Here is a 15,173-nt window from a genome sequence, read left to right on the forward strand (position 1 = left end):
GTTAACTTCTGCTTTTCCCTCTGCAGCACAGAGGATTGCTTTCAACCGGGAGCAAAGGATGTTTAAGGTAAGCACGACCTGCCTCCTCCTCACAATTGTGTGGTGGGAGCAGGATGTGATGGGGGCTTGTGGAGGGTCTGAAGGAATGGTGATGGATTCACAGTGTGTCAGAGTCATTTTGTAGGGAGCTAGCTACCAGCAGCAGACAGTAATGGGTCGTTGGGGTATCAGCAGTTTCAGCAATGAGGTTAACAGGGCACTGGTAGACCTTGGGGATAGCCTCTGATGGCCGCTAATCAATAGTTGTCAGGTACAGTGATGAGGCAAGTGGTAGACTACTAGACGTGGCAGTGGGGGCTAATAATAATAGACACGTAAGGGGCAGTGCACCTGGAGCTACTCTGTCTGGGCCTATGACCTCGCCCCACCCATTCCTGGCAGCGTGTGGGCTGCGGGGAGTGCGCAGCCTGCCAGGTAACCGAGGACTGCGGGGCCTGCTCCACATGCCTTCTGCAGTTGCCCCATGATGTGGCCTCGGGGCTGTTCTGCAAGTGTGAGCGGAGACGGTGCCTCCGGATTGTGGAAAGGGTGAGCTGGGCAGGTGGGGTGGGCCAAAGGCTTACCCTAGCCCCTGGCTCTCATAGCTCTGGCCACATGCATCATGCTTGTGCTCCCTCCCATCCCCCCAACAGAGCCGAGGGTGTGGAGTGTGCAGGGGCTGTCAGACCCGAGAGGACTGTGGCCGTTGTCGAGTTTGCCTTCGCCCTCCCCGCCCTGGTCTCAGGCGCCAATGGAGGTGTGTCCAGCGGCGCTGCTTACGGGTGAGTTAGGCTGGAGGGGCCAGCGCTGTTGGGGCCAGGGCTGGGGCAGAACTCATCTGCTGTTAAAGTTGCTACTGCTGCTGCTGCTTCCTCCCAGTCTTGCCCACCTCATGTCTTCTTTTCTCCCTCGCCCCATGCTCAACTCCCTGGTCCCACCTACTTGCCCCTATCTGCCAGCACCTTGCCCACCGTCTCCGTCGCCACCATCAGCGATGTCAACGACGCCCTCCCCTAGCTGTGGCTCCCCCTGCTGTGAGTGCTGCACCCCACACTCTGCCTGCCTGTCCCATGCATGCTTTCTGCACTTTTCTTGGGGGTGGGCATGAGGGTTGGGATTCTGTATCTGCTTGGTGCCATCAAGCCTAAACTACTCTTCTGGCTTTCTCCCAGGGTAAACGTAGCCGCCGCAGAGGAGGCTGTGACTCCAAGATGGCTGCCCGGCGGCGCCCCCCACGAACCCAGCCACTGCCTCCAGTTACCCCGTCACAGCCTCCAGCGTCCCCAGAGCTGGTGAGGCCCTGGTGGGCCGGGGGAAGGAACAACCCTAATCTTACCCAGCACTTGCCCTGACCCCAGCCCATTTGCCTCTGCAGCAACCCAGAGCCCTGGCCCCCTCGCCACCTGCCGAATTCATCTATTACTGTGTAGACGAGGACGAGCTAGTGAGTGGCTCCACCCTACTTGGACAAACCTAGACCCTCCCAGGGTACTTGGTTAAGCCCAAAGAAGCAGCTGCTGCAATGGGCCTAATAGGGAAACAGCAAGACACAGTAATGGGTACTAGTATGGGGTGAGCAAAGAATGGGGGAGGGACCAACATGGGATCAACAGGGGCAGCAGCAGTTGCTAATGTCAGGTGAACCGGTTCTGGTGGGGCTGATAGAGGAAAAGTCGGCATAGTGAAGGGAGTTCACATAGGTTGAGCAGATTCAGCAGGTGCAGTGGAGCGTCACAGTGGAGGCTCAGCAAAATTCTGCTTGAGGTGGGGGCCGAAGACCTTGGTAGCCACTGGTCTAGCAGATGACACGATGGATAGGCGTTGGAGTAGCCACAATTCTGATGGTATTGGGCACTGTCCACTGCAGTGATAGTGCCTGGTGTTGGACTAGCAGGTGCTTAGTTGTGACCCAAGACCAGTGCACAGCTGGTTCCCTCTGCTGAGGCTAGTAAAGGAGCAGCATTGGAATAGTGCCCGTAATAGCATCTTCTTCTTGCCTATCCCCCAGCAGCCTTACACGAACCGTCGGCAGAACCGTAAGTGTGGGACCTGTGCAGCTTGCTTGCGCCGGATGGACTGTGGTCGTTGCGACTTCTGCTGTGACAAGCCGAAATTTGGGGGCAGCAATCAGAAGCGCCAGAAGTGTCGTTGGCGCCAGTGCCTGCAGTTTGCCATGGTGGGTGGGGCAGGAAGGATCAGGTGGGTGGGATAAGTTGATCCAGGGCCCCCAGTGCCTGGGAGTAGTGGGAAAGGCCTGGTAGGTGGGTGGCACAGGCCAGATGGGCTGTGCATCTTCAGAGGAGTGGGCAGGGCAGTGGGTTCAGCCAAAGATTACCAAATATTGTGTTGGGGCAAATGAAGAATCTGAGTGGTGCTGGCATTGCTAATAGGAGACCAGCAGGTTCAATGGTGAGGGCCTCCTTTGTGAGGTTCTGTGCTAGAACTAATTGGGATTAGCAGGCACAGTGATCAGGGCAGGGTGGTGGATATTGGAGTTGGTCACTGCCACATGGCCGTAATACCTTGTCTTTATTCAGAAGCGGCTGCTGCCTAGTGTCTGGGCAGGATCTGAGGATGGAGCAGGGCCGCCCCCACCGTACTCTCGTCGAAAGAGACCTGGCTCTACTCGACGGCCACGTCTGGGCCAGATACTGAAGACCTTGACCACACCCACAGTCAGATCAGGCCGTGCCCAAACTCCAATGAAACAGGAAACGGGCAGTGGCTTTGTGCTACCCCCACCTGGCACTGACCTTGTGTTCTTACGGGAAGGTGCAAGCAGTCCTGTGCAGGTGCCTGGCCCTGCTACAGCTTCCACAGAAGCCCTGTTGCAGGTGAGGGTCCCATCTTACCCTGCCCTCCCCAGCCCTATCCAGCCTTGTGCCAGGAAGCTGGGACCAAGTCTGCCGCAATCCTCCTTCACACAGGAGGCCCAGTGCCCAGGCCTGAGTTGGGTTGTGGCCTTACCCCAGGTGAAGCAAGAGAAGGTGGATGCCCAGGAAGACTGGACACCGGGCACAGCCATCCTGACTTCTCCTGTATTGCTGTCTGGCTGCCCCAGCAAGGTGGGGGTCAGTGATGGGTGGTCTGTAAGCAGAATGATGGTGGTTTTTTTGAGCAGAGCAATAGATGTGCTGATCGCAGCCTCACCATAAAGTTTCCCTACCTGTCTGACAAATGCCCCACCTTCCCCAGGCAACTAACTTTGCCTGCTTTGCTGTCCAGCTAACAGAAAAAAGGAATTCTCTGAGGAAGGGGAAAGGTTTGTAGGTTGAGAGATGAGTTTTCTGGGCTGAAGTGTGTTGGAAGTGAGATTTGTCAGCACACTGACAGGTTGGTTGGTAAGAGACTCTTGCCTTAGGCCAGCCTTGCCCTTCTGACTGATGCCTATTTCCCACCTCTCCCAGGCCGTAGATGCAGGCCTGCCACCTGTGAAGCAAGAGCCATTGGACCCTGAGGAGGACAAGGAGGAAGAGAGCAAGGAAGACTCCGCCTCCGACTTGGCCCCAGAGGAGGAGGCAGGAGGGGCTGGCACACCCGTGGTCAGTGCTGGGGGACATTTAACCCTGCCTTGACCCTGCTTTAGCCCCATTGGCCATGATGACCCATGATATTAATTCTTCCCCAGATCACGGAGATTTTCAGCCTGGGTGGAACCCGCCTCCGGGACACAGCGGTCTGGTTGCCAAGGTGTGCCCCGCACAGTGAGGGATGGTATGGGGTTGGTGCTGGTCAGATGTGGGCCCTGAGTTTTAAAAGTAGAGTCAGTAATTTGGTGTGGTGCAGTGGGAGGTAAAGGCTCATATCACTTTGTTGATTATGATCAGTGAGGGGTTATGTGCAGGACGTTAGAGATTTCTCCTGAGGTTCAGGTCAGGGTTTTCCTTGGGTGTGTGTATGTTGCGGGGCGGGGGGAGGGGTTTGGAGGGACAGGGGTCAATGGAGGTTGAGGACTTAATGCCCTGCAATGAGATTTGAAGGAAAAATATAAAAGCCTGGTCCATATCTTCTTTAGGAAATCCAGAAGGGGTCAGGTTTAATATATAAATTTTTATTCAGAGAATCTTTATTTGGGGTCTTGAAGGCCTCTGGAGTTGACAGGTGGGCTGGACAGTGCTGGGTGGGCAGGTCTGGGCCCTGAGATAGCTCTGATCTGGGGCCACGTGCAACTGCTGAATCTCAGGCTGTCTTTCACCTCCTAGAACATCCTTTGTGGATGGAGTCGGGCTGTGTTTCTTGAGCCTCTCCTGAGCCTGTTGAGGTTATTAATACAATTTTAGCTGCTCCAAAGAACTGTCCCTGCAGGCCTGGCAATAGGATGAAGGATGACTGCCCCTGAGGACAGGGCTGGCAGGAAGAGGACAAGGGAATGCTGCCTCCTGCAGGATGTTCACAGGCTGTACCATACAGCTCCAGACAAAGGCAACATAAACTGTTAGCCTAGGCACCTGGATTCCTTTGTTCCCACCAACTAGTTTCTGCAGGCCAGAAACTCCTTCATCTGCCTTGGGCGATGACAGAGGTACTGATTGAGTACCTGCTGGGTGCACTGCAGTGTGAGAGCTCCAGTGGGGAATACAATGACCCTGGAAGGCTTATCCTTCAGGAGACACACGGATTCCTGCCTTCAGGAAACTTACCATCTAAGTGAGGAAACAGTTTCCCTATGTATGAAATCAGTACGTGTTAATGGAGAAGGTAATGATGTGTTATCTCGTTTGTAATGGAGTATTTTGAAAGCGAGAAGAGAGAGAAGGGATAATTATGGGGAAATGGGTGGTGTGCACAGAATACTAGGAAATGGTTTTGTAATGCTCCATTTTGCAAAGAGCGAACTTCATTCAACATACAGACCTGCTCCCTCTTCTCTAGGTCCAAGGACCTTAAAAAACCTGGAGCTAGAAAGCAGTAGACTGGAGGCTTCTGCAGACTGTAGGATTCAAGGTGATATTTACAGACTGGCTTTATGAGAGAACACTGATCTACTCAGAGGCTTGGACGGTAGACCGAGGGGCTTATGTAGGATTCAGTAGGAACTGGAAAAACCTACCACCAAACCAGAGAAGCAGGCCTATTCAGTACAATGAGCTTAAAGAGGAAGTAAGCAGGAAAGGAAGAAAAAGAAAGTTGTTGCATTTGCTCCCACTGGTGCAAATCCCAGGTGCTTGACTGTGATAAGCTGTGGTGGGAGATCTGGGGTGGAGAGAGGCTGTAAAAGCCGCCACAAAACAGCCTGTACAAGCCATCTTCGTGAATAATTTTTCAGTGGCTTCTGGATGAGACCTGGCAGTGTTTCTGAACATTTCCATTTCCTCAGAGAAACAGCATTGGAAAATCGTAATGTGAAAAAATGAGGAAAGGAACTATTTGGTTAGTTCTTCCTACTGATCTATTTAGTCCTCCGATCTTTTTAGGGAAACAATGATTTTTGCCCATTTTTGCATATGGGAAAACAGACTCAAAGAAATAAAATAACTTGTCCAGGGTCCGACAGGCAGCTAGTATCAGTAAGCCTAGGAGAAAAAAAAACCGGGTTGTAAAAACCTTGTTCTTTAAGCCACCGAACTGTAAGTTGTAATCCTATATCCGATAATGTATAATATTATAGTAAGTTTCCAGTGACCTTGAAAACAAGGTGGATTGCCCTAAACACAACAAATTGTTTACACTGCTGCCTCTAGCGTGGTTTAGGGAGTGCCAAGGCTGCGTGGATTTGGTCACCTTGTCACAGCACCCATGCATTCAAGAGACTGGGTTCTTCTGAGGCCTTGGGTGTTGCATAATACTCCTCAAACACTAACGGACATCCTTCTCCAGGGTTCACTGTCCATTTTGCTTGTTGCCCTCATTCTGCTCAGCCAAAGCAGTCTTCAGAAGTAAAGCTGCCAGGCTGGCTCATCTTTGCTTATAGCTTGCCTCCCCTGTCCCTTGATGGCTTCTCTGCTTAGTTTGTCCTTGGTCCCTCTCTATGAGGAGTCCAAATTCCTGCCTCAAGTCCTGCATAAGGGCCAGTCTTGACTCAGACCTGCCTCACTTCCCCGTTCTTCTTAAAGTGCCAAAAAGTTTAGACCTGTCCTTCATTACATAGCCAGCTTTATAGGGCTGTGACAGGGTGCATGCCTCCTTAAATTTTGTAGCCTTTGTATCTCCCCTGCCTTATTCTAGTCCCAGCCCTGCAGCTTTAGATAACTCAGATGTAGATTAGACATTTCCCTGCTCTTAACCCTTTCTGCTATCCTTCTTTGCCCCTTCGTTTGCTTTACCTTCTTGAGCCAGAAACAAGACTGGCTAATTTTCTGGTATTGTTTTGTTCCTCCCAGGACCCAGGCATCTCACCCTAGTATTGTAATGTCTAAAATGAAATTTGATTGGCATTCAGACTTGTAAGAGTCTGATTACAGTGTAAGTCACAATACAATCAGAAAAGCAGTACCACTAATGTAAATATTATACATATATGTATATATATGTGTGTGTATGTATATATATATATATTATATATATGTATATTTTAAGGGACTTAATAGGGATTTGAGCTTATACAGTAGTGGGAGCTGATTAAACAGTCTCTAAGGCTGTTGTCTTTGCATCTAATGCTGGAGCTTGAAGTCTGCAGGGCAGGCAATCGGGAAGGGAAGATGGATGTAAAGTGTGGGAGACGGAGGACACTTTGGCGTGCACGAGCAAGAGCTGGAACCGGCGAGGATGGCCTAGAACCCCTGTCAGTGTCTCACCATCTCCAACTGCGATAATGTGGGTGTCCTGCAGAAGAAGCTGGTGCCCTTCATCACAGAGTTAAATACTCTTCTGGCCCAGGAATTAGAGAAGCAGAAGGAAGATCCCAGGGAAAGTGGAGCAGCTGCAGGCCTGGCTGCAGGGCCTGACTGCTGTCCCACACCAACGAGGTGAGCCAGCAGATAAGTGACAACATGTGTGAACTGCAACAGTGCCTGGTGCGCCTGCACCAACCTTCCGAGTGTAAAAACAGTATGCTGCTGCTTCACTTCTGTCCTCCAGTTACCATGCAAACTGTCTCTTGTGGCCCATCCTAACCGGAAGCATACAGGGAAGGGAGTTCTGGGAAACGTAGCCTAGTCAAGGTGACACATTACAAAGCCACCCTGCCATGAATCAGCTCCCAAGGGTCTCACTGCTCACCTGAGGATAACTTGATAAAGCTACGTTGCTGGAAATGCAAAGCTGAAGACCATGGATTTCATGGTGACCCCAGCAAGTACAGAAATACTGTCAAGCCCACCCAGAAAAAAAACTGGCTGGTCTCGGCTATTTTTGTGTCATTCATTCAAGTAATGAGAACCGGGCCCATGGTAGGCACTGTACTTGATACTGGGATACAGGAATGAAAAAGATACAGTCCATGCAATTTTATTAAATAACATAAGTATGTATTACAAATGGTGAATGGATATCCAACTTTATCATGGAATTTAATGGTGAAAATATAGAATTCAGGAAACTGTCGGGAGGAAAGCCCTTGCGTGAACCTTGGGGCACAATAGGAATTGGAAATAATATAAATAGTTTCTATCTCTGAGCTGTTCTATTTTAAAAAATTATTTTAAAATGATTTTTATTGTCCCGTTTACTGTTTCATATATTTAGTGTTTCTTTGGGGAGTGTCTTGATGGTGTAACCGTGTTGACTCTGAGAAAGTGGGATGGTGGGTGGCAAGATCAAGGTCAGGTTCTGTCTAAGGACCTTGGGCCAACCACTTCTCAAGGCCTTGGGGCTTGGCTGAAGGCGGAGGCTCACCGCTGGTCCCCGCCCCTCCATCCTCTTAATAGGCCCCCGCCAGGGGGCGCCGGGGCCGCGGTCATCCCACCACTGCTCTGGGAAGTGGGAAGACGCAGCCCCTCACCCCTGGCCAGGGCGGCCCGGGGGCGTGGCCTCCGCCCGGCCGAGACAAAAAAGTCCTTGGCCAGGCTGGGAAGAAAGCCGCTTCTTCACTAGTGGTAGAAACGGTCGGTCAAAAACAACCGGAGTTAAGTTAACGGGATGCGCCCAGGGGAGGGTGCAGCAGGACGAGCTCACCACCGACGCTGGGACGTTTGAGGACAGCAGAGTGTCACCAGGGGTCGGCTTCCCCGTCGCAGAACTCGTTTCGACAGGATCCTACGGGCTGTACGACCTCTGGGGTGTCCGACGCACTCTCTTGTATCTGCTGCTTTTCCCAAACCCAGCGCCTGAGTGAGGGCCTTTTCATTGCCTCCCTTCTTTCCCAAGGGTGTGGTGTGAGGTGTGGTTCCACCCAGTGTCCCGGTGGGCCACTCGCCCATGGGACATGAAGATCAAGGAACTGACCCTCAGGACTCTGCCCAGGGAACCGAGACGACCTCTAATTTCTTTCTTTTTGTTTGTTTCAGGCTACGTAAACTCTTAGCAGTAAATGAAAATGAGTATTTTACCGAACTGCAATTGAAAGAAGAAGCATTATAGGAGAGAAAAAAAAAAAAAGACAAAATGAGAATTATTAAAAGAAATTATAAAAAGAAAAAAGAGACATTATTTTGTGGCTGAAAAGCTGAACCAGCATTTCAGGAAATGGAATCCAAATCTAGAAATGTACCGCATACAAAATCCGAAGTGGGTGGATTACAAATGATTAAGGAACGCTAATTTACAGTAAATTGCGGCCTTACGACGGTATACACAGCAGTTGTACTTTGGTTATTGTTAGATGTCAATGACTGACTAGGTTCTGATTTTCTTCTGTGGTCTAGTGTTCTGTGCGGCTCGCTGCACTTGAGAAGGAGGCGTCATTCTTAATTGGCTTTTAGTTACTACCACCTCGCTCTTGACCAGTAGTACAGCCCTGGCTACACCTGTGCCTAAGGCTCTTTCTAGGTTCCCGGAGCTGTGTTGCCTCTTCGCCTCCTCAGATACGGATTCTTAGGGCCTCATTACCTGCGCTTCCCATCCATGCCCTGACCCTGGTTTACTGTGAACGGTACCTCAGACTCTTGGTCTTTACTTTGCCCAGCCAGGTCATGCCGTTGCCCTCTTAGCCCATCTGATTTGTCCCCCATCCTGGGGTTCCCTGAGTCAGCTCTGGTTTCTGTCCAGTGCAATAGGAAGATCTTATTACTAACAAATTTATCATTACTGGTTTGGGTGGGCTGACAAGACAGGCTCTCTAGGCCTTGTCTTAGCTGGAAGATGAGAATACCTGCTGTCCATCAACGCTCTAAGATAGTTGTGAGGCCCAAAGGCTTTATGTGTGAAAATACCTAGCAAATTACCTTAAAGTACTACACAAATGTAGGGTGGTTGTCCTGTGATGATTATATATTATCATCAATATTTACCTAGAAATGCCCACAAAACTTAACCTTCCCACAGAATATCCACTAACTTTCCTCATGCTTTTAGGCTGATTACAGGATATAAATAGCAAAGTCAATTGGATGCAATTAGATCTTAGCCTTCACTTCAAGTTAAGGAGGCTTATTTCTGCTATTCTGATGAACCCTAGAGGAAGGGAGCGAGGTCGCTGGAGGCATGGCGAAGGGCGGGGTGAGGACTGCGCAGACTCAGCGCCTCGGCTCCGGGAGGAAGTTGGGAGCACCGGCGTCTATGGTCACCATGGTGACGGGACCGACTTCGGCCCCTCCCACCTGCCCCTCACCCTGCTGGGTGCACCATGGCAACCAGACTTCTGCACTGCGGAAGCGGGTCCCGCAGGTCTTCGCCGTTGGCATACCGCGGCGGCCGCCACCCCCATCCCGAGGGACTGGAAAATGTACAGCCAGCGATTTGGCATCGTACAGCGGGAGGTTAAGGGCCCCACTCCCAAAGTGGTGATTGTGGTAAGCACGGGATGTGTGTGCGGGACCCTACTGCTTTCTGCATCTCCCAGCACTCCGGGCCTAGCCGAGCCCAACCTGGCCCAAGCGGTGGCTCTCTCAAGGGGAGTAGGTGTCTTGTGCAGTGGTTTGAATTTTGAAAGAAGGAGCGAGAAGGCCATTCACTTAGTTCCTGTACTCTGTTCCTCAGTCCCCCACCGCGCACCAGTTATATTTAGATTCTGTATCTGTAGAATCACCCCTTGGGATACTGAGAGTTTTCAGTCTCCAAGACTCCCAAGAAGTCTGTCCCCTTGTGATGTGGCATGGTTGTTACAAAAAGAGTGCTGGGCCCAGGCAGGGCAGGATATCGGGTCTGGGCTGCTGGTGATTCAGCTGTATGATCTTGGGCTGGTCCTGCATTCCAGGGAAAATGTATGAGGAAGGAGGATTGGGCTGTGAGGGGTTGTGAGCAGTTACACTGCCCTTCCTGTGTCAACTCAGCTGTAACAGAAGTGTCCCTGCAGGCCTGGCAATAGGGTGGTTGGTTGCCTCTAAGGCAGGGGTGGTGGTAGGAGGCCAGGAGAATGCTGTGTGCTGCAGAATTTGTGATGGGTCTTGCTCAGAACCCTAGACACTTGGTTTATGCACCTAGATACCTTTGTTCCTACAAGTTAGTTTCTATAGGCTAGAAAGCCTTCATGTGTAATTAGACAATGATAGAGATATTATTTGAGCCCCTGCTGTGTCCACAGCACTTTGGGAGATATGGGGGTAAAAACTGACTCTGAGAGGTTTATTTTTCATTAAATGTCTGATCCCTGCCTTCCTGTTGCTTATTCTCTAATTGCAGAAATAGTTTGTTCATGCGTAAAACCATTAAAGGCTAACATGGTAGATAATCATGTGCTATACTGTCTGTGATGGTATTTTATGGCAGAAATACCAGCAATAATGAAGGATACGGTTTTATTATGCACCACAGTACACACAGCAATTCTCAGTTCACTTACAGACCAGCTCCCTCTTTTCTGGGTCCAAGGACTGTAGGTTCTGGGTCTGAAAATCAGTATATTGGAGGCCTCTACAGACTGTAGAATTCAGGGTTTCATAAGAGATAGAAACTGATCTACGTTGGGTTCTGTATCCCAACACAGAGCTCAGGGACTGGGCTATTGTGCCATTGCTTGTGTTGGGAACCAATAAAGAACATGAAAAAAAAAAAAAATACCACCGAACCAGAGAAGCAGGCCAATTGAATACTTTGAGCTTATAGAAGAATAAAGAGGAAAAGGGAAAAGTCAGTGTTGTATATCTCAGAAATCAGAGTGTGATAAGAAGTATGGATGTTAGAGATCACACTTGTGGTGGGGGAAGAATTAAAGCCACCAGGGATGAGACTTGAAGCTAAAGCATTTCTCCAGGAGAAAGCAATAAATGATGTAACGTCTGAAGTAAAGGAACAGTTACATGGTGAGTGCTGCTTGGGGACCCAGTTATTTAATTCTTAAAATAGTTTTTTAGGTGCACATTTATTTTGCTCATTTTGACAGGTAAGAAAACTGAGATTCAAAGAGATTAAGTACCTTGTTTAAAATCACATAGTTGTAATGGGTAGAGCCAGAATCAAACCTATGTTCTTTAAGACATATAAACTGTAAACTCAATCATTAGAAACTGTAATTTAACATGTTACAGTGACAGACCCTTCAATGACCTTGGAAACACAAGGTTATGATTAAATCCTATGTTTTCCTGCCTTTAGCATGGTTTAGAGTTGCAGTGTCCAATATGGTAGCCACTAGCCATACATGGCTTTTGAGCACTTGAAATGTGCCTAGAGTCACATGCTGAAATGACAATATTTTGAATATATTGGTTAAATAAAATATTATTAAAATTAACTTCCTGTTTCTTTTTACTTTCTAAAATGCAGCTACTAGAAAATGTTAAAGTATGGATCTATTTTACATTATATTCATGTCAAACAGTGTGAATTTTGAGTAATACTGAAACTATGCATGGATTGGTATCACCTTATTATTAGAGAACTCCAGTTCATATTTTACTCCTTCGGACCCTTGTTCTTTCCTGACCACAGAGTCATGTACAGTATGCCCCAAGCTTTGAAGGGGCTCCTGACCCCTGGCTACTGCTCAGGGTGTTTGTCACTACCCTTTACCCTCATTCACCTTTTCAATCAAAATGTATCTCAGAACCAGGTTCCTGCTCTGACAACTCAAGACAGTTGATTCTTGATGACCTTGGTGTTTGGTTCTCAGCCATAAGTCTACTGAGAACCTGAATTCCTGTGTGTATCCTGAACAAGGTGTAGTGTTGACCCTTTTCCACTTCATTATCATTGAGTCTTCATTCATAAAATGCCATACATATTAGAGATAGTAGTTTGTTAATTAAGTGGCTCTAGGCTCTAAATGGTTATGATACGGATTATCTACCTACCATATAACCCTCGGCATCATCTTGTCTCCAACCCACTTCAGCCCTGTCTTGTTCAACTAAAATTCAAAGTACCTTTTTGCGTACCTTGAATCTTTTCATCAAGCTATCTGAAAATGTTGATTTTTCTTTCCCTAGAAGACTACTTTACCAAGACCTAACACTAGTATTTTGGTAATCCTTACAGTGATGTTAGTATAATGTTAGAAGTGTAAATTATCAGATTGACTTTCTGCCATATGAGTTAAGAATTTTATTACTTGTAAATCAGCATTCTGGAGTCTCCCTATTCACCTAAGGTTGACTTGATAAAATTGGCTGAAATCAAAGCTCGAGACCATAGATTTCATGATGGCCCCGGGGAGGAGTAGAAATTGCGTCAAGCCTACCCAGAAATGTTTCCTTCTTCCCCCCTTTCCTCTCTACTCCCTTCCCTTCTTTCTTTCCTTCACACTGAGAACCAACAGTGGTAAGGCATTATTCTTCAATGCTAAGAATACAGAAATGAGAAAGACTGTTCACATGATTTTATTAAATGTGTCAATATGTATTCAAAATTATGTGTTTCTAACTTTTTAGTGGAAGTTTGTCTAAAAAAATTTAGAAATTCATTACCCCAAAATGTCAGGAGTACTGCCCTTGCATTAAACTGGGCACAAGAAAAATAAGAAGAAAACATTACTATCAGTTTTTTCTCCTTTTTCCTTTTCCTTTTTTCCCTTTCAAACCCTCTCCCTTCCTTCTCAGTATAGGGTTTTTTTTTTTTTAATTGTCACAGCTCCTTATATATATCCTATATACTTAGAGAGTAGCCTCGTCTAGTTGAAAGTATTTTGATGGTAACTGTGTTGTCTACCCCTAAGAGGCAAATGTGGGGACAAGATGAAGGTCAGGAATTAGAAGACCTCTAATTTTTCTATACAGTTTTGCCCTGACTATTGGAAGCACCTTGGACAAATCACTTGCTGTTTCTGAGTTTGACTAAATAATCACTAGAGTCATGCTCAAACTTTATAATTCCATGCACTTTTACTCAAATGGCACTTAAATATTTGAGACTTATTTGATGACATCTTAAGTATAGGCTCAAAGAATCAAACATGTTAAACCTCAGGCACTTCAGCTATCTGCAGTTGTAGCAGGATGTATTACTTTGATACAACCAATGCTATTTAGTATTGGTGGAGGTTATGATTACTTGAAAATATGCAATCGATTTTGGATCGATTGTAAGTGATAATTATTTGTTTTCAGAGAGCCAAGCCTCCCAAAGTTCACGGGGCCGAGCAACAACTGGAAAGAATCAAACGCAGCCATCAGAAACATCATGCTATTTTGGCTTCTATTAAGTCAAAGGAGAGAGATCGCTTGAAAGTTGAGTGGGACCAGCACAATGATCGCAAGTTTGTGGACAGTCTTGTGAAAGCAAGAATCAAGGATGCCATGCAAGGTTTCATCATCAACACTGAAGAAAGACGAAATAAGTAAGCTTCACAAACTGGTGCTTCAGATTATAAAACATTCCCAAGATCCTGATGTGAGATTGACCAAAAATCAAGTGAATTCTTATAGCAAGGATCACAGCCAAGATATTCATACCCTTACCAAATCAGTAGCTACTGTTTGTTTGTATTTTCACTTGTGATAACCCACATTTGATAGAAAGCTAAGGAATATATTGTTTAGTATTTTTTTTTATTGTTTAGTATTTTGTTACTTTAGTTAAAATCTGTTCATATTCTTTTGCTGAAGATGTACATTATCTAATTTGTATGAAATCAAATAAAATATGGCACATCAGTTTCTGTTGCTTTAAATGAGGACTAAACTTATTTTATAGAAGACTGCAGTGATTTTTTTTCCTTGCAAAATTTATGATTTTTTTTCCTTGCAAAATTTATGATTTGGGGGCACCTGGAAACCTCAGTCAGTTGTGTCTGCCTTTGGCTCAGGTCATGATCTAAGGGTCCTGGGATTGAGCCCACATCCCCCGCCCCCCAACTGGGTCCGGCTCCCCGCTCAGTAGGTCTGCTTCTCCCTTTGCGCCCACTCCACCACGCCCATGCACATGTGCTCGCACTTTCTCTCAAATAAATAAAATCTTTTTAAAAAATAAAAATAAACATAAAAATAAACGTGCTAATTAAATAAATAAAAGTAAATAAAAAACAGTAAAATGGTCCATGTGGCATAACGGTTTTAATTTTTTTGTAATTATTTTCAGGCTACGTGAACTTTTAGCATCAGAAGAAAGTGGGTATTTAACTGAAATGCAGTTGAAAGAAGAAACAATTAAGGAGAAAAAAGATAGAATGAGAGATAAAACCAGATTATTGAAAGAGAAGAAAGAAAAAGAGAGACAAGATCTTGTGGCTGAAAAACTAGACCAGCAATTCAGGTAATGATATCAGGAAAAGCACACAGAATCTGAAGTTGATATGTGAAAAAATGATGTAGGAATACTAATTTATAGGAAATTATGGCCTTGAGATGGTATTCCCAGTAGTTGTGCCTCTAAGTCTTAGTAATTATACATATCATTGGATAATGCAGGCACTGAAGGTTTGCTGGTTTTGTTTTGTTTGTTTTTTAAAGATTATTTATTTATTTATTTGACAGAGAGAGATCACAAGTAGGCAGAGAGGCAGGCAGAAAGAGAGGGGAGGCAAGCTCCCCGCTGAGCAGAGAGCCCAGGACCCTGAGATCATGACCCAAGCGGAAGGCAGAGGCTTAACACACTGAGTCACCCAGGCACCCTTGTTTTGTTTTGTTTTGTTTTGTTTTGTTTTGTTTTGTTTTGTTTTGTTTTAATCACAGTGTGCCTCCAACTGACTTTGCACATTTGTGTTACCTGCCTGGCTTTTCAGTTAT

General features: G+C 46.8%; 1 protein-coding gene across 50 annotated transcripts in view; it reads left to right on the forward strand.

Annotated features, from left to right (window-relative positions):
* MBD1 (methyl-CpG binding domain protein 1) overlaps positions 1-15,173 on the forward strand; it is a 52,462-nt gene that overhangs the window by 4,798 nt on the left and 32,491 nt on the right. Inside the window, exons 6-19 of one of the 50 annotated variants that reach the window (XM_059140680.1) lie at positions 27-67; positions 442-588; positions 693-821; positions 999-1,073; positions 1,212-1,331; positions 1,415-1,483; positions 2,048-2,215; positions 2,577-2,873; positions 3,012-3,104; positions 3,447-3,581; positions 3,668-3,729; positions 9,533-9,866; positions 13,557-13,786; positions 14,527-14,700. In XM_059140680.1, coding sequence (XP_058996663.1) covers positions 27-67; positions 442-588; positions 693-821; positions 999-1,073; positions 1,212-1,331; positions 1,415-1,483; positions 2,048-2,215; positions 2,577-2,873; positions 3,012-3,104; positions 3,447-3,581; positions 3,668-3,729; positions 9,533-9,866; positions 13,557-13,786; positions 14,527-14,700 — 2,074 coding nt within the window. Of the gene's footprint in view, positions 1-26; positions 68-441; positions 589-692; positions 822-998; positions 1,074-1,211; positions 1,332-1,414; positions 1,484-2,047; positions 2,216-2,576; positions 2,874-2,966; positions 3,105-3,446; positions 3,582-3,667; positions 3,730-4,911; positions 7,628-8,423; positions 8,707-9,429; positions 9,467-9,532; positions 9,867-13,556; positions 13,787-14,526; positions 14,701-15,173 lie in introns of those variants that run through there. The other 49 variants (XM_059140679.1, XM_059140678.1, XR_009346124.1 and 46 more) reach the window with 49 other exon arrangements.

The sequence above is a fragment of the Mustela lutreola genome, chromosome 11 (genome assembly GCF_030435805.1).
Source record: "Mustela lutreola isolate mMusLut2 chromosome 11, mMusLut2.pri, whole genome shotgun sequence".
In the NCBI taxonomy this organism is placed as follows: domain Eukaryota; kingdom Metazoa; phylum Chordata; class Mammalia; order Carnivora; family Mustelidae; genus Mustela; species Mustela lutreola.